The following is a 26,987-nucleotide window of genomic DNA, read 5'->3' as shown; positions in this document are numbered from 1 at the left end:
AGGTTTATGTCATATAATTTACAATCACACTGAGTCATTGTTAAATCATCTCCTGTTGCATTTATAATAATCATTTGTATTTATTTAAGTGTCTCTGCCTCGTTTGTATTGGACAGTGTGAAGCTACGTCATAGTACACAGCAGGGAAAGTTGGATTGGGATGAACTCTGACCGCGACATTTCGCTCCTGGCGAAATGTCGCTTTTAGCTCGGTTTTTGTCAAAAACATGTCGCGTCTCATTGAAAATAATATTTTTTAGATCCGCAACGCTTCTGCTGCATGTGACACTTCCGGTGTGAAAGGCCCATTGACAGCTGGCTGTACGGAGTTAAAGAGGTGCTGTCAAACCTTTTATTAGTATGTGAGGTGTGATTATTACAGGTGCTGCTGCCAGCATTGTTCAAACAACAGGACCACAATGCACCACAGCTGGAGAAACACTTCTTTGACACCATAATTTGTGCTTTTTAGGCACACATCAAAAGATGATTTCTTCACTCAGCCCCACTCTGGGAAAACCCTGGATAACATTATTTTTGAGCACTATCAAGTTTTGACAAAATCATATTTACTGGCAGAAACAAAACAAGTAGACTTAACAATGAACTTAAAAAAAAAAAAAAGATTCTGCAATGTAAGAAACTACAAACATGCTGATCCCAGTGCAATGTTCCAGACCTGCTCTGCCTTTGATCCTGACTGTGGATATGTGTGTGGGAGACCTGCTCACCCTTTGACCCAGCTGGCAGGAGGATCCAAAGTCAACAATCTTGATAGCAGATCTCTTGGGGTTACATAATAAGATGTTCTCAGGTTTCAGGTCGCAGTGGATGATTGACAGCTCAGGCGTTGCGAGGAATAATAAAGCTGTGGACAAAAATATCACCATCATTTACCCACAACCTGTCCTTTATAATCTCCCACAGATGAGGTTGGAGGTCACTACTTTCAGTGCACACGCCAGTCAAATTTCACAAAGGCATTTCAACAAAAAATGGAAAGTTTTCCTTTGATCACTTTCAACAGTCTTGCTTACGACATCCTAAAGTCATATAAACTCCACACACAAACGCTCAGGCACAGGAGAACACGCATGCATGCACGCACGCACGCACGCACACACCCACACACACGCACACACATGCACACACACAATGGCTCATACGGGATTGGTCAAGACAAGGGTTAACAGCCACCACCACCAGTCTTGCTGTCAAACAGGGTGCCAACAGAAACTGGGCTACTGTTGGGTGAAGAAAAAGAACAGGAGAGAGAGAGAGGAGGAAAGTTAGAAGGGTGGAAATGAGAGTCAGGACTTTGAATGTTGGCAGTATGACTGGTAAAGGAAGAGAGTTGGCTGATGTGGTGGAGAGGAAAAAGATAGACATACTGACCAAGTGGAAGAGAAGTAAGGCCAAGAGAATCGGAGGTGGGTTCAAACTGTTGTATCATGGTGAGGATGAAATAGTATTTTAAAGGAAAAGAATATTAAGAGCCTTTTGGGGGTTAAGAGTGTCTGAGAGGGTGTCTGACCAATCACCCTTTCCTTTCCAGATTGGAACAACAAATTCTTTCTTCCAGTTCGCAGGGATGTTACCTGTCTCCCAGATTGAAACAAAGATTAGTGCAATATGAGTTATGTCTGATGGGGACAGTATAATATGAGACATACATACAGTGGGGAAAATAAGTATTTGACCCCCTGTGAGTTTTGCAGGTTTTCCCACCTACAAAGAATGGAGAGGTCTGTAATTTTTATCATAGGCACACTTCAACTGTGAGAGACAGAATCTAAAAAATATCCAGTAAATCACATTGTATGATTTTTAAATAATTAATTTGCATTTTACTGCGTAAAATAAGTATTTGACTCCCTAGAAAAACAGAGCTTAACAATTGGTACAGAAGCATTTGTCTGCCATTACAGAGATCAGACGTTTCCTGTAGTTCTTGACCAAGTTTTCACACACTGCAACAAGGATTTTGGTCCACTCCTCCATACAGATCTTCTCCAAATCTTTCAGGTTTGGAGTTTCAGCTCCCTCCAAAGATTTTCTATTGACATCAGGTCTGGAGACTGGCCAGGCCACACAGGATCTTGAAATGCGTCTTACAGAGCCCCTCCTTAGTAGCCCTGGCTGTGTGTTTGGGGTCATTGTCATGCTGGAAGACCCAGCCATGACCCATCTTCAATGCTCTTACTGAGGGAAGGAGGTTGTTTGCCAAAATCTCACAATACATGACCCCATTCATCCTCCCTTCAATACGGTGCAGTCGTCCTGTCCCCTTTGCAGAAGAGCACCCCCAGAGTATGATGTTTCCACCCCCATGCTTCACGGTTGGCATGGTTTTCTTGGGGTTGTTCTCATCCTCTAAACACAGTAAGTGGAGTTGATTCCAAAAAGCTCTATTTTGGTCTCATCTGACCACATGACCTCCTCCCATGCCTCCTCTGGATCATCCAGATGGTCACTGGTGAACTTCAAACGGGCCTGGACATGTGCTGGCTTGAGCAGGGGGACCTTGCTGCCCTGCAGGATTTTAAACCATGACAGCATCATGTATTACTAATGTAATCTTTGTGACTGTGGTCCCAGCTCTCTTCAGGTCATTGACCAGGTCCTCCTGTGTAGTTCTGAGCTTTCTTAGAATCATCCTTACCCCACAAAGTGAGATCTTACATGGAATCCCAGACTGAGGGAGACTGACAGTCACCTTGTGTTTCTTCCACTTTCTAATAAATAATCATAACAGTTGTTGTCTTTTACCAAGCTGCTTGCCTGTTGTCCTGTAGTCCACCCCAGCCTTGTGCAGGTCTACAGTTTTGTCCCTGGTGTCATTAGACAGCTCTTTGGTCTTGGCTATGGTGGACAGGTTGGAGTGTGATTGATTGATTGAGTGTGTGAACAGGTGTCTTTTATACAGGTAACAAGTTCAAACAAGTGCAATTAATACAGGTAAAGCGTGCAGAATAAGAGGGCTTCTTAAAGAAAAATTAACAGGTCTGTGAGAGTCAGAATTCTTGCTGGTTGGTAGGGGGTCAAATACTTATTTTATGCAATAAAATGCAAATTAATTATTTAAAAATCATACAATGTGATTTTCTGGATTTTCTTTTAGATTCTGTCTCTCACAGTTGAAGTGTACCTACAATAAAAATTACAGACCTCAACATTCTTTGTAGGTGGGAAAACCTCTAAAACTGACAGGGGTCAAATACTTATTTTCCTCACTGTATGTCTGACTGGAATGGTGTGATTTAGAGGTTTCTGAGCTCGCCTTTACTCTGTTGATATTCACATCATACGTAATGGAAAACTTTGCTGGGTTTCTCTTTATGGAGCCACAGTCAATACACTTCTTTTGCACAGGACCGGGTTCTGCAGTTGACCATCTGGTTTAAAGCCAAACTATTGCCATATGAAGTACTCCTCAACTCCTTTCAACCCAGTGTCCATAGAGGATTGTTGTTTTTTTTCCCTCCTCATTTTTTTTCAGTTGTTCTAAATAAGAACGGACTGGATGTGGCCATAGCCAGCTGCCTCCTGGGGTACAAAAAAAGCTACACCCAGCACCTTTTTTTCAGAACAAACCACTTTTTCTGAAAGCCTGCTCAGTGCTTTTAAACTGAAAACAGTGACATCACTGCTGCGCCTGCTGCATGTGGAACATGTGAGTTCCTCACTGATGCTGGTGATGGTTCGGTTCTTTCAGTCAGTCTGCTGCAATGTGGGTACTGGACGGCGTGTCCACAACACTGATGATCAGATCTCTGGCATGGAGCTTTGCTTTAGGCTTTTTTGATCATGTTTGCAGCTGCTCTGCACTGAATGTTGGCTCCACAGGGATGCAGCTCTCATAGTAAGTTGTTACCCGTTTGATCTTCTTAGTGTATGCCAGCAGACTTCTCTTGGCTTTGAACACCATGTGTTTTTTGACTGATGATGCTTTCTGTGAGCTCTGCACTGCTTTCAGTTTTGGCTGGACAGCCACTTTGACTGAGTCCTGAAGTTGTGTGTTTGTGCTCTGATGACAGTATACCAACTGAGCAGGCTATCAAAGCTATTTCAGCCTTTTACCCTGGTCTCAGGTTAGGTCAGATCTGGGAGCATACCCTGGTCCCACACATCACCACATCCACCACACTAGAGAACCATCTTGGGGGCTGGAAAATAACCACACAGGCAGACAATCGGTCCATCCTCTCATCTTGAAGGTAGCAATCTATAAATCACAGACAGGTAACCTTGGCCATCTCCAACCAGAGGCTGTCAACAGTGAACCACACACCTGCAGGAACATGCACAGAGGGACATGGCCAAAATGTCGAAGCTAATATTCGGTCACAATTCAAGTAATACTCATCATGTGACTGAAAGACATCCAGTCATTACCTTCAGTCACTGGTTACTGTCCGAGTCTCACAACCATACAGTAAGACAGGAAGCTCCAGGACTCTAAAGACTTGGACATTTGTTCTCCTGCAAAGGTATCAGCATCTCTGAACAACTTAGTCCATTAATTCCATAATCTCAAATCAATGCCTCTGCAAATTCGACTTGTTCACAACATACAGATACACATCTGAAAGCCTGAGTCCTGATCCTGGATAGTTACAAACCTAAACACTCTGATTACTTACACAGCTTCTCAAGTGCTGCAATCAGGATATCCGCTGATTCTACAAAGGTCACCGCATCATCTGCAAACAGTAGAGGACGTAGCTTCGACATGCATGCACATCATTTAGGAGACGATAACTCAACTGCTCTAGACTAATATGACCCCAGTGAACAACTTAGGATATGTGCCAAAATCTCTATCCGGGACAAACAGCCGAAAATGACCACGTCCTTTTTCGTCCCGTGTGTTACTTCAAATACATGTATTTTCTAAATTGCAGCCGCTATAGATTTTCCAAGGTATTCAAAATGTTCAGAATGACCAATACATGTTTGGGAGGGTCACAGAAAAGTGTAAAATTTCTATTTTGATATTTTAAGAGAAAATGGCTAAAGTGGGTCAACGTATTACCGTACACCGAAAGAAAATGAACATTTGCCAAATATAATGAAATTTTATTTTCAGTCATACTGTTATCAATGGAATATTGATTTAAAGTGAAAAATACAAAACAAAACTTGTTTCTGTAGCAGACAGCAGTTTCTTGAGATGTTAAATGTTTTAAAGATTATCAGGGAAATTTCCCAAAAGCCAATAATACAACTTATAACACCACATTACTGTGTTTTTCAAACACGTAAATGCAAGATTGTTTGATCTAATGTTTTTGAGCGGTTTTCTCTTAAAATATCAAAATTAGAAATTTTACACTTTTCTATGACCCTTCTAAACATGTACTGGTCATTCTGAGCAAATTGAGTACCTTGGAAAATCTGTACCTGCTGCAGTTTAGAAACTTCTGCTGTATTTAATTTAATTTTAATTTAACCAGGTTAGTCCTATTGAGATCACGACCTATTTTGTAAGGCAAACCTGGACAATTATAAAGTTTCCAATTCACCTAACCTGCATGTCTTTAAATGTGGAAGGAAACCGGAGCACCCGGAGGAAACCCATGCAAACACAGGGAGAACATTCAAACTTCACACAGAAAGGCCACAGGTGGGAATCGATCCCCATGGCCTTCTTGCCCTGAGGCAACAGTGCTAACCACTAAGCCACCGTGCAGCCCAAATTTGAAGTAACACTGGGGACCAAAAAGGGCGTGGCCATTTTTGGGCTGTTTGTCCCGGATAGAGATTTTTGCACATACCCCAAGTTGTTCAATAGGTTCATATTAGTCTAGAACAGTTGAGTTATTCTCTCCTAAATTATGTGCATACATGTTGAAGCTAGGTCCAAGACTAAAAGTGAAGGCCAGTAAAACTTTCTTCAACAACAAAAGCACCTAAGGCACTGGTTTCCACAACCTGACCCAACACCCAGTCCATACAAGTATTGAATAGTACAGGAGCCAAAATACAATGCCTGACAAAGAAGGTAATTCTCAGTGAAACAATCAGGAAACCCGCCCCTGCCATGTAAAGCACTCTGACCTGTGCATATGCTGGCTCTGATATCTAATCCTAACCCTAGTACTGTCAATATTTGTGCTTGCATTCAATGAGTATTTGGAGTACTAGAATGCAGTCAGTGGTTGACTTTATGTGTTTGAAGCCACACTGCTCCAGTAACAGAACATCAAACTCACGGTCAGCTTTTCCTTTGTTACACAATTTTTATAATTCAGATGCTATAGGTCAGAGTGTTCTATGTGAGTTTAGTTGAGGAGCATTCAGAAAAGTACAGACCATAAAGTGACTTCTTATAACCACACAGCAGTGAGGTGTTCAATGTTCAATCAGGAGTAAAAAAAACAAAACAAAACAAAAAAAAAGTTGTGTCATTGTCTCTACTCTCTTCATCATCTTCATAGCCACAATTCCCCACCTGATCAAGAACAACCATTAATTGACGCTGATGATCATGATCGTGTACAGAATGGAGAGAAAACTATTGAATCAGAGCTGACTGAGAGCCAAGAAGAGAATCACAACCACTTCCCTGCTGGACTTCCAATGTGCCGACGACAGCAGCATGTCATTATTTATGAAAGAAGGTCTTCGGACAATCCTTGAAACCTTCAATGAAAAGGTCCTGTATCAGCCTCCACCCAGCATGGTCAATCCAACGTTTCCTGCTGTGAAACTGCACAGACAAGTCCTAGAGAACATGACCCACTTTCCATACCCAGGCAGCCATGTGTCATCAAACGCTGACATCAATTACAATCTCCAACACTGACTCAAGTATGCGGCAACGGCCTTCCGCCAGCTTCGCACTCGTGTTTTCAACGAGAGACCTTTGACACAAGATGAAAATCCTTGTCTGCAAAACTCATCATACCAACGCTGCTGTACGGATCCGAGACATGGACCACCTACCAGCGCCACCTGAAGACCCTCCATCAATGCTGCCTGAGGAGTAGCCTATGCATCAAGTGGGAAGACTACCATACCAACCATCAGTGTCTTGGCTGAAGCCAAGCTTCAGAGCATCGACAGCCGACTTCCCAAGCAAATCTTCTACTCCCAGCTAAGGAAAGAAAAATGGTCCAGAGGAGGGCAGAGGAAATGCTACAAGAACCCCCTGAAGCACAACCTCAAGAGTTGCTCCATTGACTGGAAGACCTGGGAAGAACATGAGGGACTGAGTCAGTTGACAAGCAAAAATCTGCATGGGAGTGGAATTCTTTGAGAAAAATGCAGATGAACAACAAAGAGGAGAAAGAGGAGAGACAGCAAGCTCCTGATGGGCAGAAGCTTCCCGCAGCAACCATGAGCAGCGTCTGTCAGAAACAGCGCACATTAAGACTGAGCCTCTGTTCAGTCATCTGCACATCCATATCTGTGTGTGTGATGGATGCATGTGTATGTGTGTCTGTATGTGTGCATGAGTGAGTGTGTGTGTGGTGTGAGAGAGAGAGAGAGAGAGAGAGAGAGAGAGAGAGAGAGAGAGAGAGAGAGAGAGAGAGAGAGAGAGAGAGAGAGAGAGAGAGAGATGTGCACACACCTGTACACAGCTGCTGTGCAAACTTCCTGGTCAGGTTGAGGGAGACTCCTCTGAAGTTGGTGTTTCTCAGCAGATCATACAGGTTGTAGCTCAGCAGCTCAAACACCAAACACAGATGGTTCCGAAACATAAAGTGGCGCTTCAGGTGGACTAAAGAAACAAAGAAGACAGGAAGTGCCATGACAGTCAGGTAGAGCAACTGCAAGGTGGGCAACATCTGGTCCTGAGGGGGTCTTTGTAAAAGTTTCAACTATTTTGAGATCCCTTGATTTAGGATTATCCAGGTCAAATTTATTTACTAATACACTTTTTTATGGGTTATGGAAAAATTAGTTTCCTGACATCAGTGGTTGGTCGGTATAACACACAAAACGTGTGGTGGGTTTTACAAATATATCTGTAATGGTAAATATGTCATTTTTTTCATTTATTAGGCAATTTGAAAACTGAAAATTCTGTTAAGTGATTCAGCACTTAGCGAATGTGTGGCAACTGCTCTTCACACTGCCATCTACTGGCCATCCAGTAGATGGCAATTTTCCCATATTGCACAGCAGCATGTGTCTGTACTCTGTAAACGCTAAAACCTTCAAAATTAGTGCATTAATTTAAAACTGAAACATATAGCTGATATTTTCACTTTGTAAAATGACAGAGGTGATGTTAATTTCAATAACTTGTCTGGAATTAGTTTGTTTAAAATTTTAACCGTAACTATAAACTGTCTGCCATCATGACTCGTGTGATTCATCTGCAAGATTGTATGGTGTGAAAAATAAATGATTTTTTCTCCTTTTCTTTCTCTCTTTAATTCTTTCTTTTCCTTTCTCTCTGATCACCAGGTCTCTTTTGCTGAGAGAAGGCTGATCTGAGACAGATGCGTTGACTCGTTGTGCCAGTAGCTGCCAGTGCAATGGAGTCAATACTGAAAGTTATCGGTTTAGCTTCTGCTAAACTTTTTAGAGGTTTACTGGTTTACCATTATAAAAGTTGACTTTTCAGTTTGCAGATTAACGGTTATCAAAGTTAACTTTTTGGTTAGCTGTGCCCACCACTGGCTACTAGGCAGCGTTATAAAGCATATGTGTATACACCTATAAAAGCTTTTAAATGCCTCAAATTTAATTTACATTTTCTATGAAAGTGCTTAAAGGCACTTTCACATTGTTCAGTACAATTTAGTAGTAAACCACAAGTTTCTAAAATGAGTTTATATTTAAAAATAATTTTAGGCACTCATGGATTCAAATAAGTAACTTTTAAGAAACACAGAAACGGAGAGGAGAGATGCCACATCAACTCACCGAAGTTACAGAGGTAGAATTCTTCCCCATGATAACAATTTGTTAGCCTGTGCCATTAACTGTATCATTGATGTTTATCATACATGTTTACATTCACGCCTCATGAAGTTTAAACTTAAAGCAAAGAACAAAAGTTAAGCTATGTGACACTGACGTGTCATAAACGCATCGGCGTAATGCAACCCTATGTCAAGTTGAGCTGAGTATGTACAGTGTGCTAAACTAACAATGACGGAGTGACAGATATTACGTGTGTGCATGCATGTGTTTAGGGATGAACACTTCAAACCCAGAAATGTATTCGATTAACACAGAAAACCTGCTGTGAATTTGTTCTGTCGACAATTCAGCGGATGGACACATCAACATTTCAGAGTCACTGAATATGTTTTGGACTTCATTTACATCAATTTTTTAGAAATGGAAACAACTGTATGGTATATCTGTCTGAAGTGGGCACTTCTCAAAAACTGAATAACTGTGAACGAAGGAGAGTAGTGAGGGAAGACACACATGGCAGCTGTGAAAAATGTTTTATGATTGGAGAAGCAGTACATAGTGCAGCTTCTACCTGTTGCATCATCAATCACAGCTTTATGTTGGAGTGGGACAGAGAAGGATTTTCAAATAAGAAAACTGGTTAAATTGAGGCTTCAGTCTCCCATGTTGCTTTTGGCAAACTGTAGGTGATCTTTTTAAAGGAAGTCCTTCTATTTGCGGCTCCACCATGAAGCACACACTCTCCACTCACAAGCATAGATGCCAATAACTCTAGCAGAGTTGTCATGGATGACTTGGTGGCTTCCCTCACGAGTCTCCTTCCTACACAGTAAATTTTTTGTTTGTTTGTTTTTTGTGAACTGCCTCCCCCACACAGAATTTTTGTACAGGACTGCATTGTGCCATTTGTACATCTTAAAGATTGATATGGTTTCAGTCCAAGACATATTTAGTGATTTACAAAGGTTCATGTTTCCATCCTCAGCCATGACATTCGATGTTTCAGCATTTCCCATAATGCCCCTGGCGGCCACCTGCGCTTCCCAGAATGCACTGCGGTGCCAGCAGAGTTCCGCTGTCTCACAGCGCATGTAAGCAATGGCAAAGCGAGGATGTGGATGGCGTTAATTTAGCGAGCTTACAGGCGATTATGTTGATTATACGTTCTCCCAAGTTGAGAGGGTTATCTAAAGGAGGTGTAGCACCTGTGATGAACTTCTGCTGTGCCCCGATGTTGTCTTATGGTCCATACTTCACAAGATGTGTTTACACTGTGAGTGCTAAGCTCCTGACACCGGAACTCTATTGAAACCGACCTCTCACGTGAGTCACGGTCCGCCAGACGGCGCAAGATTCACAACTGCCAAACACCAAATAGCCCTGCTTTCCATCCTGCAAAAGACTCACAAATACAGAGTCATCAGCATAATTAAGGAAAACCTTGATGTGTGGTTTCTTCAACACTGATTTATATATAAAAACACATAAGAGGTGAAAGCACACAGCCATGAGAGGATCCAGTAGAACAAAAAATTTTACTGGACAGGGCACCGTGAACCCAAACCCTCTAGGATCTGTTTGTTCAAGTCTGTGAGCCAACACAATGTTTGAAAACCAACATTAAAATAGGATAAGAGCCTGTGAGCAATAACGTGCAGCTGATACAATTAAACACAGAGGAAAGGTCAATAAAAAACAACCGTGCATGGTGCTAATTTCCCTCAAAGAGTGACTGTAGCATCCTCCACGGCCCCTGCTAACCCTACAAGCAAACTCTTCATGCAAGGGACGTAAGGGCCACAGGGCGATAACCATTCAAGACCTGAGGACACTTAGCCTTTGACAATGGCACCACAATGGACCCCTTCCACAAAGCAGGAAAATTATGTTCTTCCAAGATGACTATACTGGTTTTACATGTTGTAAAGCTCTTGGCTCCACATTGATTTTGCATTTTAGAAAGATTGTGACTGTGATGATGTAGTAACATAAAGTATTAGATCTATCTGGCTTAAAATGCAAACTTTCGAGATATGCCTGTAGTCTGTACTTGTAAACTCAGCTACATGGGTTGTACGGTCAGTACAATGTGGGTGCCAGTGTCGCCGAACAAACGGTGCCCCCTAATAATCTGTCCACCCTGCCTTCACTGCGCATGCATCATTTCTGTGCATCAGTTGCGGTTCACCGATTATCACCTTTTTTCTGCTTAAAACTCCAGTCACTCCAGTCATCATCTATCTCAGCGACAGATATCTGAAGGTTTTGTACAACATTCATTTCCACATAAATTCAGCATTACTTCATCATAAAAGATGGAGGAAGCAATCAGAATGCCAGATGAGCTGCTCCTGCTGCGTCTCCGTCATTTCAAAAAGAGAGAGAGAGAGAGAGAGAGAGAGCGCTGGTGGAAGCTGAAGGAGGAAGACTTCTGTGACATAAGGTTTACCAAAAAAAATGGTTTAAATCAGCTGACTTTGCCATATACAATTGTTCCAACCATGTGAAGCATAGATTAGATCTTGAAGAAAGTGTAGATCTTAGGGCCCTGTCCCACTGGAGAGAGGACTAATTGCTCATGAATTGAGTATACAAATTGCGGGTATCCGTTGTCGTCCACAACAAAAATGGCCAAAAATGACAAATGTCCCAGTATGAATTACGGATATATTAATAATATATAGCGAATATATGATGAACAATCATGGTTATATAACGCATGTAGTGAGGAAACTGATCCGACACACTGAGATTATCACGGCAGTATTATGGGTGTATTATGAATGCATCGCGCACGTGTTGCGCGTGCACGGCATCTGCATTGCTGTCATAAAAGAAGCGCACTCGGGCCTTTCGGCATCACTATTCACACCAACAATACAGCCTCTGGAGCAAGTGCTGGACTTTGGCAAGTTGATCACAGAGTTAATGTTCATGAGTTTGGGGAGTGGGAGGGGGGAAGCCGCTCGGGGTGTGAGACAGTGTTTTTTTTTTTTTTTTGAGAGTGTCACAGAAAACAGACTTCAGCGTGAGTTGTGGCTAAATAGCAACTCTTCCTTTTGTTGGTGTTAAAAAATGTCCTGGAGGAGACCCGATTGCAGCAGCTACGTCTTTGTGGATCTACACAGCTGGACCGGCACTGACTGGCAGGTATGTCGCTTTCTGCCACATACAGTACTTTGGGTTTACGTGACGTGTTTGTTATGCATTCACAGATTGTCCGCAAATCAGCTGCAAAGCAGATGTAATAAAAACGCTTTATTCGTGGCCTATTTGTATGCATTCGCTACAACATATTTTAGTTTGTGATGTGGACATGATATGCACGCAATATATCTGTTTTACACACTGTCCCAGTCCGCTGTCAAGCTGCAAATCCCTGTCAGTTGCGGATGTCAGTGGTTAACGGCAGATATACAGTGTGAGTATGTATTGTGTATGTATTGAGTATGTATGGAGTATGTAAGGCGGATGTCATCCGCATCCAGATTTTTGAGCTACTCAAAAATCCTGGCTGCGGACATATGTGCCTCTGCAGATGATCACAGACATGTTCGGATGACGGGCGACTCATACAGGCATGTTACACGGATATTGCGGATGTCTGGCGAATATAGGCCAATTTTGTGGGCAATCCATACGCAAAACCTCCTAAACGCCAGTGGGACAGGGCCCTCAGGTTGTAAGATGTTCCTCCAGTTCTGTCTTCAAGTCACAAAGATGAATTTGCATCTGGATCTTCTTGGCCTCATAGCCCAGGTGGTTGTACAGTTTCACCACCTTTTCGGCGTAGATGACTCCTTCCTGGATGGTTATGATTTCTTTATCTGGAGTGGGTTCAGGATTGGCTCCTTCCTCCTTGGGCTGCTGCACTTCAGCACTGAGGTCTTTGACAATGCAGGTTTCAGCTACATCGGCTTCTTCATCTATGGTGGCCCAGGTCTGGATGAGCTCTTTCATAGATGAACAGTGCTGGCCCTGCATCACATCAAGAAGATGCTAAAAGGTGGGCATCTGGTGGTCTTTCTGGGTGAAGCCCATGAAGTCTGCATCATCTTCATCATCATCTGCAGGCTGACTGGTGGATTGCTGGATGCTGGTGGATGAGCTAACTCAATGGAACTGAATCTTCACTGCTAAAAGGATCTCCAAGGGCCTTGGTCTAACATTTCTTCATGGAGTTCTTGAGAATAGACTTCCAGGCAACGTCAACCTTATGGATGACCTCCTTCAAACTCATCTCTCGCAGAAAGGTCTGGATCTTCGACTGCCATCATGTCCTTGATGACTTTCTTTCTGTAGAGCTGTTTCAGGGTGCTGATGACTCCATGGTCCGTGGGCTGGATCTTGCTTGTGGTATTCTTTGGTAGGTACATCACTTTATACTTTCAAAATTCAAATTTCAAATTTATTAATTTATATTGCACCAAATCATGATTTGTCGCCTCAAATCGCTTCACAAACATTATTTAAAAGGCAAAATCAAATTAATTAAGATTAAAAACACAATAACAAATTTAAAACATAAATAAATGTTGTTATTGTTGTCCATGCGGCTGCTCCCAAATTGTTCAGGGTCGCCACAGCGGATACAGCCAGATCCGCATCAGCATTTGGCACAGGTTTTACGCCAGATGCCCTTCCTGACGCAACTCCAGTTTTACCTGGAGAAACACACACCAAAAACGTCTCCCATCCAAGTACTACACAGATGCTGCACTGCTTAGCTTCTGAGATCTGATGGGATCAGGCTGACACAGCGCAGACCGGCTGCTTAAAAACATAAATAAATAAAAGGAATAAAATAAACGGAACAAAAGAAGACACACAGTCGTATAAAATACTAATGATAAAACAGGGAAAAAAGTGTGTCTTCAATCTGGCCTTAAAAGTCTCCACAGAGTTCGACTGTCGGATCTGCGCAGGCAGATCATTTAACAGAGCTGGGGCATGGTGAGAGAAGGCTCTGTAACCCGCTGACATTTTACACACTGGGGACACACAATAGGCCTGCACCCTGTGAACGCAGGGCCCGAGCCGGTACGTAGGACTCAACCAGGCCGGCCAGTTAAGGGGGTGCCAGTCCGTGAACAATTTTATAGGCCAATAACAACACTTTAAAATCTGATGTCAGAGAGACCGGAAGCCAGCGAAGGGATGCCAGAACTGGTGTAACAGTCCAATCTGGAAGAAATAAAAGCATGAATCAGAGTCTCGGCATCAGCCATAGACAGGATGGGTCAAATCTTCGCTATATTTCTTAGATGGAAGAAAGCAGTCCTCGTAATGTCTCTAATGCGGCCGTCAAAGGACAATGTAGGATCAAAAATTACCCCAAGGTTCCTCACGTTGTCAATATGACGTATAACACATGAATCTAGGCTAAGCGCTAGCTGATCAAATTGATGCCGATGTCTTGCTGGACCAAGAACCATCATTTCAGTCTTATCAGAGTTCAAAATTAGAAAGTTACGAGACATCCAACTTCTCACTGCTGCAAGGCAGTCTTCTAGAGATTTTATGTGGACAAGATTTCCAGCAGTTATCGGCATATATAATTGAGTGTCATCAGCATAGCAATGAAAAGCAACCCCAAAACGCCACAATATGTTACCAAGGGGTGCTATATACAGGGAAAAAAGCAGGGGGCCCAGAACGGATCCCTGCAGAACCCCAAACTTCATGCCCCTAAAATGAATGGGAACGATCAGACAGATAAGACGTCAACCACGCAAAGGCAGTTCCAGTAATCCCGAAACAATTTTCTAGCCTATCAAGTAGAGTATGATGATCAACAGTGTCACACGCAGGACTGAGATCCAACAACACCAAGACTGTATTGCTCGCAGAAGATCATTTACTACTTTAATAAGTGCTGTCTCCGTGAAGTGATGTTTCATAAAAGCAGACTGCAATGGCTCAAAAAGATCATTCTCAGTAAGGTGGTCCTCAAGCTGACGTGAAACCACCTTTTCCAGAATTTTAGAGCAGAATGATCGAGATCAAGATCGAGGATCGAGATTAGATTTCTTGTGTAATGGTTTAACCACTGCAGATTTAAAACAATTTGGAACAGATCCAGAGTTTAATGAAAGATTAATTTCCAGAACAGTCAGAATGGGCCACAGATCCTTAAACAATTTTGTTGGTATGGGATCAAATAAACAAGTTGTGCTTTTAAGTAGACATCACAAGTTTCCTCAGCACACCTAGTGAAATACTATTAAATTCCGTGAATCTAGGTAGCACCTCAATGGTAACTACCACATCTCAAAACCAAGGTCTTAGCTGGGGAATGAGTAAAGAGTAGAATGGTGAAAGAGAAGAATGGCCTTAACTTTCACTCCATGGTTGCGTAGGTGCTTTTTCACCAATAGTACAAATGTCTTCATGAATCGTTCCTGCAAGATGAAGGCCGTCATCCAGGCATTGTGGGAGTTATCATAAAGCAGGGGAAGAATTTGCATGTTCACGTGATGGAAGCATCGTGGAGGCCAAAATCTTCCATTTATCACTGGGGCCAGCAATGGTCTCCTTCCAAGTTGGTGCAGAGCAGCAAGGTGATGTGATCCTTTGACTGCTTGAAGCCATGGGATGCACTTGGGTTCTGTCTTGCAGCAAGGTAGGCAGTGCTCTGTAATCAAGACTGGCTTCGTCAGCATTGTAAATCTGCAATGCTGACAGGTTCTCTTCTTCAACCATGATTTGAAGTTGAGGAAGAAAGGCCTCAGGAGCTTCAATGTCCACTGAACGGACCTCCCCAGTGATGGTCTTCTTGCTGATGAAGAAGATGATGTGAGAAGAGTGTGTTTAAAAGGTGGAGGGAGTATTTTGAGGAGGTGAAGAAAATGAGAGGATGGATAACATGGAGAGAGTAAATTAGCAAGTGCAGTGTCAAGGATTTTATATAGTTCATGCTCTTATTATCATTTATTTTCTTTAGTTTATGCTTATATTATTATTATTTATTTTCTTATAGTTTATGCTTATTATTTTTCCTCTTTGTGAGAAGAGGAGATTTTAGAAAGAAAGACTTGCTGACTGCATTCTTCATGAGTGAGCAAACTATTTTTCATTTTACATAAGTGCCTTATCCTGCTGTGGGAGCCGCAAGGTTCATGTCGCAGGAATGGAAGGTTCCAGCAGTCACCTTGTCCCAATATCTCCCTCTTGCAGACATGACTCATGTGTAACCTCTCCCGACTGTCCTTGTTTGTTTTTTCTCATGTTGATGAACTAAATAAAAGGCTGGGCCAGAGGAGGAGATTTTAGGAGAGCTTTGTAGCTGAGCACTTACAAGCTGCTTCATTGTTCTCCTCCTCTGCGCAGAGCAAAAAATATATATTTGTCTCTCTCTGACTGGGTTCTTTTCAGTGTTTGTGCCTCTCATTTCTTTAAAAACAGGGTGCAAACCCAACATGCAGTATACTGGAAAGGATGACGTGAGGACAGCTATGAGGAGGATGGAGAGTGGAAAGGCGGTTGGTCCAGATGGCATGCCAGTGGAGGCATGGACATGTTTAAGAGAGATGGCAGTGGATTTTCAAACCAGATTGTTTTATAAAATCTTGGAAAGTGAGAACATGCTTGAGGAGTGAAGAAGTGTGCTGATTCAGATTTTTAAGAAAAAGGGTGATGTGCAGAACCGCAGCAATTACAGAGACATAAAGTTGATGAGTCACAGCATAAAGTTATGGGGAAGGGTAGGCTTAGAAAAGAGGTGAAGTTCTGTGAGTAGCAATATGGTTTCATACAGAGAAAGAGCACCACAGATGCAATGTTTGGTCAGAGTGCTGAAGAACAAGTACAGAGAAGACCAGAAAGGGATACACTGAGTTTGTAGGTTTAGAGAAAGCTTATTGTAGTTTAGAGGTAGTGTCACTAACAACAAGACAGGAGGCAAAGATGGAGGTGGCAGAATTGAATATGTGGCAATTTGTGAGTGACGAGGATGGACAGGATTAAGAATGAACATGTCAGAGTGACAGCACAGGTAGGCTGGTTTGGAGACAAAGTCAGACAGGCGAGACTGAGATGGTTTGGAAGTGTGTAGAGGAGGGGCCCAGGGTAAATAGAAAGAACAGGAGAAGAGGCAGGCCAAAGAAGAGGTTTATGGATGTGCTTAGGAAGGACATGTGGGTGGTTGGTGTGACAGGGGAAGAGGCAGAGGAAAGGGTGAGATGAATGGTCTGCTGTGGCAACCCCCTCGCTCCCCCTCCCCCACCCAAGCCTAAAGAAGTAGTAGAAGAAGACATTGTCACTGTATGGACTTCACTGTACATCAGTTATTCTTAAGCCTCTTTCACACCGGGCTTGCATACTGTTGCGTTGTGATGCGTATGGAGTATGTTGGAAAATTGCACAGCTTTTGGCTTAGTCTCTGCGTAGGCTGTGTGTGTTTGCGTGTGGTGGCATTCCTAGTTTTGCTTTCAGTTGCTTACTGCCACGTATGTAGCCATCACCGCCATTTTCTGCCTCTGTGGAAGTGCCTTACATTCTCAAAACGGTTCAAGAAAAGCCAACGGCACTCACGTTTTCCGATGTACAGTGGGACACACTGCTGTCTCGTCAGGGCTTGTAACATCAGATCACAAAGTTCAGAGTCCATTGTGAACCCCCCCCCCCCCAAAAACAAAAAAAAATATTGCCATTTAAATTCACATACTTAGACATCGCGCTTCTTGTTTCAGCATGCGAGAGAGAAAGAGAGAGATAGAGAGACCCAGACAAAGAGAGACAGAGAGAGAGCGCTGTCAGTTTCTTCTTTTTTCAGGACCTGCAGTTTCAGTTGTCTGATTTTCGAAAGAAATCCAATTTATGAATAAGCGAAGTGCACATCTCAGGCCGCGCGGTGCATTATGGGTAGGCTAAATTTTTCGACTACCAACCCACAAGCTATGGCGGCAGAAAGCAGTGAGGAGTGCTGTGATTTGGATCATTTCAACCGCTGAAAAGTTGACGATTTAAAGCGTTTTTGTAAGCTCCACGCATTGCCTGTTACAACCAGGACTACATACGGCAGTGGACAAAAGTGAAAAGAAGAGCTGGCTGTGCTTGCGTGTGCTGCATTGTTATAGAAAATACCGTTAGTGCAGAAGAGAGAGCCGCTGTCGAAAATGACCAGTCCTTGTTGATAGTTGGAGACAAACAAATTTCTGACCCCTTGAAGGCAACTGACGGATGGTTAGACGAAGTCCAGAGACTGAAACTGTGGATACGGCAGAATATTTGCTAAGCATATTTGCTAATCGCTACTCCGCCGGCTTCATAATGACGGTGGGTCTCGCATATAACCTCTTTGGTGTCACGTTTGTTTTGCTAAGTTGACAGACATACAATGATATGTGCATGCATGCAGTTTGATTATAGAACATGTCAATTTTACAACATTATGCGCCACGTCACTCATGGCGCGACATTACAGTCATAAGCCGATGCACGAAAACGGCGGCACAGTTTCACGATACTGACAAAATAAATGTGTGCAAGAAACTTACAATTTTAGTCCATCTTTTACGTCCGTCTGGATCTTTCTTTTCTGTGGCGAAATTGTGTAGAATGAACGGAGGTTTATGACCACATTTCTTCTTCTTTCCGTCTTTGTGTGGACTCGGCGGACCTTTGCAATCGTGTGTTTTCAGCCAACTTTCAAGCCTATAAAGTCCGTTGGAGCATTTGAAAACAGCACAATGCGCCCATGTCATTATTGTATGTGTCGCTTAAGGATTAAGGCCTTTGAAACAATCCCTGTAAGCCTTAACTTTTACAGTCTGCTAATGCTACTGTATATGAAATTCTATGGGAGCGGTGTGAACGTGGCAGTTGGAATTTTTGCCCCCGTTTGACCCACGCATGCGCAGATGCATTGCGCACTTCGCTTATTGAAAGAATGTAACCATGTGTTCTGATTATCGGATTACTGAAGTGTATAAATACATCCCTGCCAGAGACCAGCTCATCCACACGCAATGGCTCATTCAGCCAGTTCGATCAGATGTTTTAAGCATGCACAGGCGTTACAGGCTGGGTTTCACTGCACACTTGTGCACAGGATCTGTTCTGAGCACACATGTGCCAATTCGATGATCTGTTGTATGCAGGCACAGACGACGTGGGCTGTGTAGATCACGCAGTCACACGCACACGTGCCACTTCAATTAGGAGTTAACCTTGATGTGGAAATGTCCTCCTGTTGGCGATCGGTCAGGAGTTAATGGACTTATTTAAATTGCCACAATCTTGAGAGAACTGGAGGAGGTAAAAATCAAAGTGGAGCTGCATCTGGCAGTCATGCACACGATCCATCCATGAGGAGTGAACAGTGGACATGTCCTCTGAACGTGGAAGCTTGGCTCATCTCTTCTTCTTCTGTGGTTTTGAAGCATCACTGCCAGCAAAGACCAGTGGGATGAAACAAATCGATCAATCCAGGTATGTACTGATAAAAGGACTTTTTGCCCTGAAGTGTAGAATTGCAGAGGCTTGGTGTACAGTAGTGCAGTGTTGTGTAGCTTTACAAACAGTTGCAGTGTGTTGTGTAGACTTGCTTAAAAACTGTGTACTTTCTGCTTCCAGTGCTCTACGCTGAAAAAATTAAACGTTTAATTTCGTGTCCTCCTTGAGTAGCCCTCAGCATACAGCTGCGTAGGGAGCAGAAACCCGACATAGAGCTGCTTAAAATCGGCACAGAGCTGCATACCTCAGAGTAGATAGTACACCGCAATACGCAATTCTACGTTGGCCCCGGTGTGAAAGGGGCTTGAAATACAAACAGTATGGTCCTATATCCTCAGTCTGATACTCACCAGTGGGCTCTGAGCTTAATCCAAGATTCTGTAACATGAAGCTGATGAGTGTCCACAGTGGGTGGACTGAGACTGAAGTGTCTTGCCCAACGACACAAGCAGGTACTGTAAATGAGACTCAAACCCAGCTCCTTGTACAGGTGAGACACCTGCTCTGTACAGTCACCCAGAGACGGTCTCAAAAAGATGACAGAGTTGTCTTGAGGTTACACATAACCCTATGGATACATACTGACAATGGTGTGTGAGTGTGAATGGGTCAATGATCATTTGCAGAACTGAAAACTGTTCTAGAAGTGCAGTCCATTTGGTCTTCAACATAAACTGTGAACATAAAAGCATTTGTATTAAAAACAAAGACAAGGTAAACACTGTTACAAACTAACATGGTCAAACACAGTACCTCAGAGCGTGTGTGTGTGTGTGTGTGTGTGTGTGCGCGCGTGTGCGTGCATACATGTCTTACCTATGTAATACTTCATCTCTGTGTCATGTTTGTTCATGAGCTCCAGGAGGCGCAGTTCAATCTGTGCCTGGTTTAGAAAAGCCTTTTTGTTCTTAATGATCTTGATGGCCACCCACTCCTGCTCATGGTGGTCATATGCCTTCACCACCTGCAGGAAAACATGCACGATAAAACACACACAGACTTATTCAGCCTTCAACCATCAGGAAAAGTCTACAGCAATTTAAAATTAAAACCATGTAGCTGTTACAGTGATTGAGAGTTTCATAAATTATGTAACTACGTTGATACAGTGCATGTACACAATCAGGGATCTGCCCACAGGGGGTAGCACTGGGTGGTAACACCCACCGCTCCATCTGTGCGCCCACCAGTACCCATTCAGCCCACCCAGCAACCGCCTTGCACTGTTTGTTGCAGTTACGGTCAACAGTTGTCAGGCTACATTACAAAATGTAACAGCAACTTTTAGAGTGAGTGTGACATTAAGCAGTTGTGTGCGAAGAAAATGGAGCTGCACTTCCTGCTGCACTTGCAACAGCCCCAGGGCTCGACAGATGTGGAAACATTCACGACAAAATAAGAGGATCTGAGGACGGAATGTGCACAGATATGACTCAGATCTGTGATTGTGCACTGCGTCTCCATGCCATCCTCTGCTATAGATCGGGGAGCAGCTGGAAACACTGATTACCAAGTGTTGTGACAGTTTGGGCATTACTGCATCCCTGCAGTACCTCTGCAGAAAGACGCATAAAGAGAAAAACCAGCAAGCATTAGAAAGGCAAAATAACAACAACAATATAATGATCAATGAAAACACTGGTCAACAAAAAAAAACAAAAACGTTTTGTCTGCTACCTGAAGAGAAACAACTGATTTTGACTAATTTGAGTATGCTGATTTCAAATATGCAAACAGAATTTCTCTAGCATGTCAAGATTTTGAGTTATGTGACTATACCAATAAACGCCAGTCGCCAAATTGTTCTCAATGATTTTATTAGAAATGAACACACAACTGGTGAAAAAAATTACACAGATACTAAAATATCAATCATTATGAGGAAACTCAAATTAATACACTCCACAATTAGTCTTAACAGTTCAAAAGTGAGCCAAACACTTGCTCTTGCGCTTGTGGGTCACAGACATTTCACGCTGTAGAAACCAGCAGTAGTCACCCATCATGTTTGCATTATAATGCCCCTGGTACCTGGTCTCCATTTAAGAGATATCTTGGTGGAATCTTTCACCATGCTCATCACTCACATCACCCAAATTGGGTGGAAAGAACTCAAGATGAGAGTGCAGGAAGTGAATCTTAAGTGACATTCTGCAGCCCATGTGTTTGTATGATTTGAGCAAGTTGTCAACTAGTTTTTCATAGTTTGTGGCTTTGTGGCTGCCCAAGAAATTCTGTACCACTTGCACAAATTATTCCCATGCTCTTAGTTCAAGGAGTCTGAGCTTAGATGGAAAGTCTTTGTCTCTAATAAGCTCACGTATTTGAGGTCCATCAAAAATCCCAGCTTTAAGCTTGGCATCACTTTGGACTGCCCCAAATTTTTGCTTCAGGTATTTAAAGCCATCTGAGCTATGATCCATTGCCTTCACAAAGTTCTTGATGAGGCCAAGTTTTATATGCAAGGGAGGAAGGTATACTTTCTGTGGATCAATCAATGCCTGGTGTTTTACATTGTGTTTTCCAACTGTGTGTTGGACTCGTTCCGGCCACGTCTTGATTTTGATAGATTGTTTCTTTCTCATAAACATTTGCAGAGTGCTAGATTTGATGCATTTGCCAAATATCTCTAGGTCTCTTTTTTCATATTTTGCATTTCTGATTTTAGAACATTGAACAAACTATTTTTGAGGATAGATAATCATATTATATATATATATATATATATATATATATATATATATATGTATTCAGTGCTCAAGCAGTATTCCATCACTTGATGTACATGTACCACAAAAACTTGGTTTTCATCTGTAGACTGATCAAACCAATCATTATAAAAAAATTACAAATTTCTGGCAATGTTGGCCCTCAATATTGGCAGTTTATTGATTGAATTGTTTTACCATATTTGGACTCAGCAACCCAAAATCACCCAAATTAGTGCTAAATTCTGTTTTATTCTAAAATTAGAAAATTTTAACACAATCTACATTTGCATGAGAAGCGCCATAATAGCAATAGATTAGCTAAATATTGGCATGTGCATAACTCAAGAACCTGATGTGCTAGACAAATTCTGATTACAGATTTGGAATCAGCATACCTGAAATACCTTATATCAGCTAATATTCACCAGGCAGCAAAACCATTGTTGACCAGTGAAATAAATGGCACAAAACCAACAGTTTATGAGCATTCAGAATTATTCGATTGAATGGATTTACGATTTCACTCAGTCACAATATTGATGAAATAAAGTGTGCTAATGTCTGATTTTTTTGTGTGTGTGTAATTTCTGAGTGGATTAAAGCCATTGATGAATCTGTTGTTTTAGTTTGGGTCATATTTAAATATTGCACAATGAGCCAGTTTGAGGCAGAGTGTGAAGCGACTGGGATCAGAATCGGCACTTCCAAACCCGAGACCAAGGTCATCTGTTGGAAAACAGAAATTAATAGATGAAGTGGAGCTGCATCTGATGTTTTATGAACCAGACCACCATAATGAAGAAGGAGGTATGGTTAGACCTTACCTGTGTGAAGCGCTTTGAGGCAACGCTGTTGTGATTTGGCGCTATATAAATGAATATAAATGAAATGGAAAAAAGGTGACACTGAAGGTAAGGATCACAATTTCCCAGTCGATTTACGCTCCTATCCTCAATAGAAATGACTGAAAAAATATGATCGTGGACACAAGCGGCAGAAATAAGATTCTATTGTTGGGTATCTGGGTTCGGAGTAGCAGTAGAGCCGCTACTTCTTCACATCGAAAGGTTGTCTCCCTAGGGAGGTCTTCCAGGCAGGACCAACTGGGAGGAGGCTCCGGGAAGACTCAGGACATGCTGGCAGGATCATATTTCCCAGCTGGCTTGGGAAAGCCTTGGGATACCCCAAGAAGAGTTACAGGACTTGGCAGAGTATGGACTAGTGTGGGTCAAGCATGAACGCCATCAAAATGGAAAGTTGATAGGATTAATATTTTTGGAGAAACTGCGGACATTAGCTAACACCATTGAACAATGTGATATTTACATTCTAGATTTACATGCCATTCCAGTGGGGAGCAGTAAATCATCTCTAAACTAATAGCGTGTGTGATTTTATTTAGTAAGTTCAATGCTATACAAATAATGAATGTTTATGAATTCAATGGTACGAATATTTCATGAGATGAAAGCTGGAATATACCATTCAACGAGACTGCATGTAGTTCCCCAGTCCAGCGAAAAAAAATCACATCAGCTTTTCATCTTTTCTTCTTAACAGCTCTTTATGCCTCCAGACGGCTTACAGCATAGTGGATTTGTGTGTGTGTGTTAGAAGAACTAGCACCGTCAATTAGCTCAGTCAAATAGTCATCCCGCTTGTGTTGTCGTCTCGCGTGTACTTAAAAAAAACTTCCTCAGTGCAGCAAAGAGAATAAAATTAAAAAATAACGTCAGAAATTAGTCCAGCTTTTCATTCTAACTTCTGCCTAACAGCTCATCATGCCTCCAGATGGCTTACAGCACAGTGGATTTGTTGTGTGTGTGTGTGTGTGTGTGTGTGTGTGTGTGTGTGTGTGTGTGTGTGTGTGTGTGTGTGTGTGTGTGTGTGTGTGTATGCAGAGTGCAATGGTACCAAATGTATGGAACCAAATTGCACTCTAAATGCAATGCAACACAAATACATGGATAACACAAGAAAGTGAAAACACTTATACATGGATAACACAAGAAAGTGAAAACACGTATTTCCATTGTGATCCATTTAAAACTCAAATGACAAAATAGAAGTAATAATAAAAGAGAATAATAATAATAATGATAGTGTTTATACAATAACAAGAACCTAAACAATTTCTAAATACATTAAGACAATAAATTAACATTTAATAATTACGTAATTAAAAAGGTTGAGTTCTTCTTCTAAAAACGGTTGAGGTCTAAGGTTCTATAAATACTGTGGACTTATTATAGAAACTTTGCACAATTTATTCCCATCCTTGAAAAATTTCAGGTACCTATTTTATAAAAACTACCCAGTCCAGAGCCCGTGGATCCCCATGGGCAACACGCTAGTCATATTTATTTAATTTGTATTGTGCAGCCACGCATTTACAGTGTGGTTGCACAACCCATGTGACTTAGTTGGGTGTAACCTATTAATTTACTACTTCATTACTAAATGTAATTAACATTACTCTAATTTGGCATATAAGCCAAATTAAAAATGGTAAATGGACTGCATTTATATAGCTCTTTTCCATCTGCATCACACGCTCAAAGTGCTTTACAATAATGCCTCACATTCACCCCGATGCCAGGGTGCTACCATACAAGGAGCTCACTACACAACCGGGAACAACTAGGGGATTAAAGGACACGTCGTATGTGTTTTCCCACTTAGCAACACAACATAAGTACTAATGATTGTAAATCTCTCAGAATTATTGGTTTCTGATGTTTTTTATTCCTCTCCCAAATCGAGGAAATGGGTGCATTTCTGAAAAATGTCTCACTCGGCAATTCTCTGCATTTCTGTACGTGTGACGTAGTTAAGAGCATAACACAAACATCCCAGACTGAGACAGATAGAGGGAAATGAATGTGGTTATGTCCGATAACAACGTTTCTGAACTTTTCTTTGAAAGCAGCAGCTCAGATGTACAGAGGAGACGTCACACTTCACCCCAAAATTCTTAACGTTTTCAGAGTATAGTAGAGAAGCTTGAATCTTCGACTGGACTGGGTTGCTTGACTTGAGGACGTTTCGCTTCAAATCACGGAAGCTTCCTCAGCTAAAATTCTTGCTCTGGTAGTCTGACTTCTGTCTTGACTCTTGTAGAGAAGAATAAACCAGAAGCCAACAAAGGCTGGGGTTTTTAACATAACCAGACCCCTCCTACCGAGAGGCCGACTGCTATAGGCTAGTGACTCAACAATAGCTCTAATTAGCACCTATTGTGCTCTAGTTAGCACTCTCCTAAAGATGGGATGGAAGCCTCCCCTGATGGCTCCCTTGACGGCTCTCCTGATGACGTGAATGACTCATTACCATGAACAAAAGACTGAAACTGCTTTGACCTGAGTACCCCATTGTAAACAGGGGACAAAGCGTGAGATGCCCGTGGGACGACGTCAAGGCTACGTCCCACGGGCATCTCTCCCAGTCACTGGTTCAGATATGTCGATGACACATGGGTTAAAATCAAGCAACAGGAGGTCGAGGACTTTACAGAACACATCAATTCGGTGGATTCCAATATCAAGTTCACACGTGAGGATGCCAGAAACAACCATTTAGCCTTCTTGGACTGTGATGTTACGATTGGAGAGAACAGGCAGCTCCAGACAGAGGTTTACAGAAAACCCACTCACACTGACCAATATCTACTCTTTGGCTCAAACCACCCCCTTGAACACAAGCTCAGGGTGATCAGGACTCTTCAACACAGAGCCCTACAGGTGCCCACAACTGCAGAGGGAAGGGCTAAAGAACAATAACTGGTACGGAAAGCCCTCACAGTATGTGGGTACTCACGATGGTCCCTGGACAAAGTGCAGAAGTCCCAGAAAACAAAGAGACCAGATAGACAGGAGACAGAGACAAGAAGAAGAGGAGTGTCTCTCCCTTATTTAGCAGGAGTAGGGGAAAAACTACAGAGGATGTTCAGACAGCACAAAATCCCAGTTTACTTTAAACCAGTTAACACCTTGAGACAGAAATTAGTTCACCCTAAGGACAGGATCCCTAGTTACAAACAGAGCAATGTAGTGTATTATATCAGATGTCAGGAAAACTGTAATGAACACTACATAGATGAGACTAAGCAACCTTTAAACAAGAGGCTATACCAGCACCACAGAGAGGTCGCCAGTGGACCTCAGTCTGCAGTTCATCTCCACCTGAAAGACACTAACCACACGTTTGAGGACAAGGAAGTTAAAATCTTAGAGAGAAGAAATGGTTTGAGAGAGGTGTCAAGGAAGCATTCTTTGTAAAACAGTTGAAACCCAGCCTTAACCGGGGGGCCGGGTTTCAGACACGCTTTGTCCCCTGTTTACAATGGGGTACTCCGGTCAAAGCAGTTTCAGTCTTTTGATCATGGTAATGAGTCATTCACATCATCAGGAGAGCCGTCAAGGGAGCCATCAGGGGAGGCTTCCATCCCATCTTTAGGAGAGTGCTAACTAGAGCACAATAGGTGCTAATTAGAGCTATTGTTTAGTCACTAGCCTATAGCAGTCAGCCTCTCGGTAGGAGGGGTCTGGTTAGGTTAAAAACCCCAGCCTTTGTTGGCTTCTGGTTTATTCTTCTCTACAAGAGTCAAGACAGACGTCAGACTACCAGAGCAAGAATTTTAGCTGAGGCAGCTTCTATGATTTGAAGCGAAACGTCCTCAAGTCAAGCAACCCAGTCCAGTCGAAGATTCAAGCTTCTCTACTATGGAAACCACCTGGACAACTGAGAGCCTACACAGAAACGTTTTCAGAGTATGTTGGATTTTGGAACTTAAAGTGTGGTGACGCTGCTTGTTTGTCACAGCTGCTGATCATGGACATCCCTGGACAAGCAGATGTATGTCGCATATTGGAAAAACTCAGAAGACGCTATTTTCAGGATATAATGGACTCTCTAATGTGCCACAAGGCAGAGCTGCAACGT

The 26,987-nt window shown here is 42.4% G+C and overlaps 1 protein-coding gene and 1 long non-coding RNA gene across 3 annotated transcripts in view; one reads left to right on the top strand and one right to left on the bottom strand.

Annotated features, from left to right (window-relative positions):
• Window positions 1-26,987, bottom strand: part of dyrk1b (dual-specificity tyrosine-(Y)-phosphorylation regulated kinase 1B) — a 229,835-nt gene that overhangs the window by 60,186 nt on the left and 142,662 nt on the right. For both annotated transcript variants that reach the window (XM_034173932.1, XM_034173931.1), the window contains 3 exons: window positions 20,152-20,299; window positions 7,577-7,726; window positions 732-868 (listed from right to left, as the gene is read on the bottom strand). In XM_034173932.1, coding sequence (XP_034029823.1) covers window positions 732-868; window positions 7,577-7,726; window positions 20,152-20,299 — 435 coding nt within the window. The remainder of the gene's footprint in view (window positions 1-731; window positions 869-7,576; window positions 7,727-20,151; window positions 20,300-26,987) is intronic.
• Window positions 15,670-16,417, top strand: LOC117513691. The gene is made up of 2 exons (XR_004561675.1): window positions 15,670-15,771; window positions 16,305-16,417. It is a non-coding gene; the product is annotated as an uncharacterized LOC117513691 (long non-coding RNA).

This window comes from Thalassophryne amazonica, chromosome 7, assembly GCF_902500255.1.
Source record: "Thalassophryne amazonica chromosome 7, fThaAma1.1, whole genome shotgun sequence".
NCBI classification, from domain to species: Eukaryota; Metazoa; Chordata; class Actinopteri; order Batrachoidiformes; family Batrachoididae; genus Thalassophryne; species Thalassophryne amazonica.
This window is presented reverse-complemented; position numbering and strand designations above follow the sequence as displayed.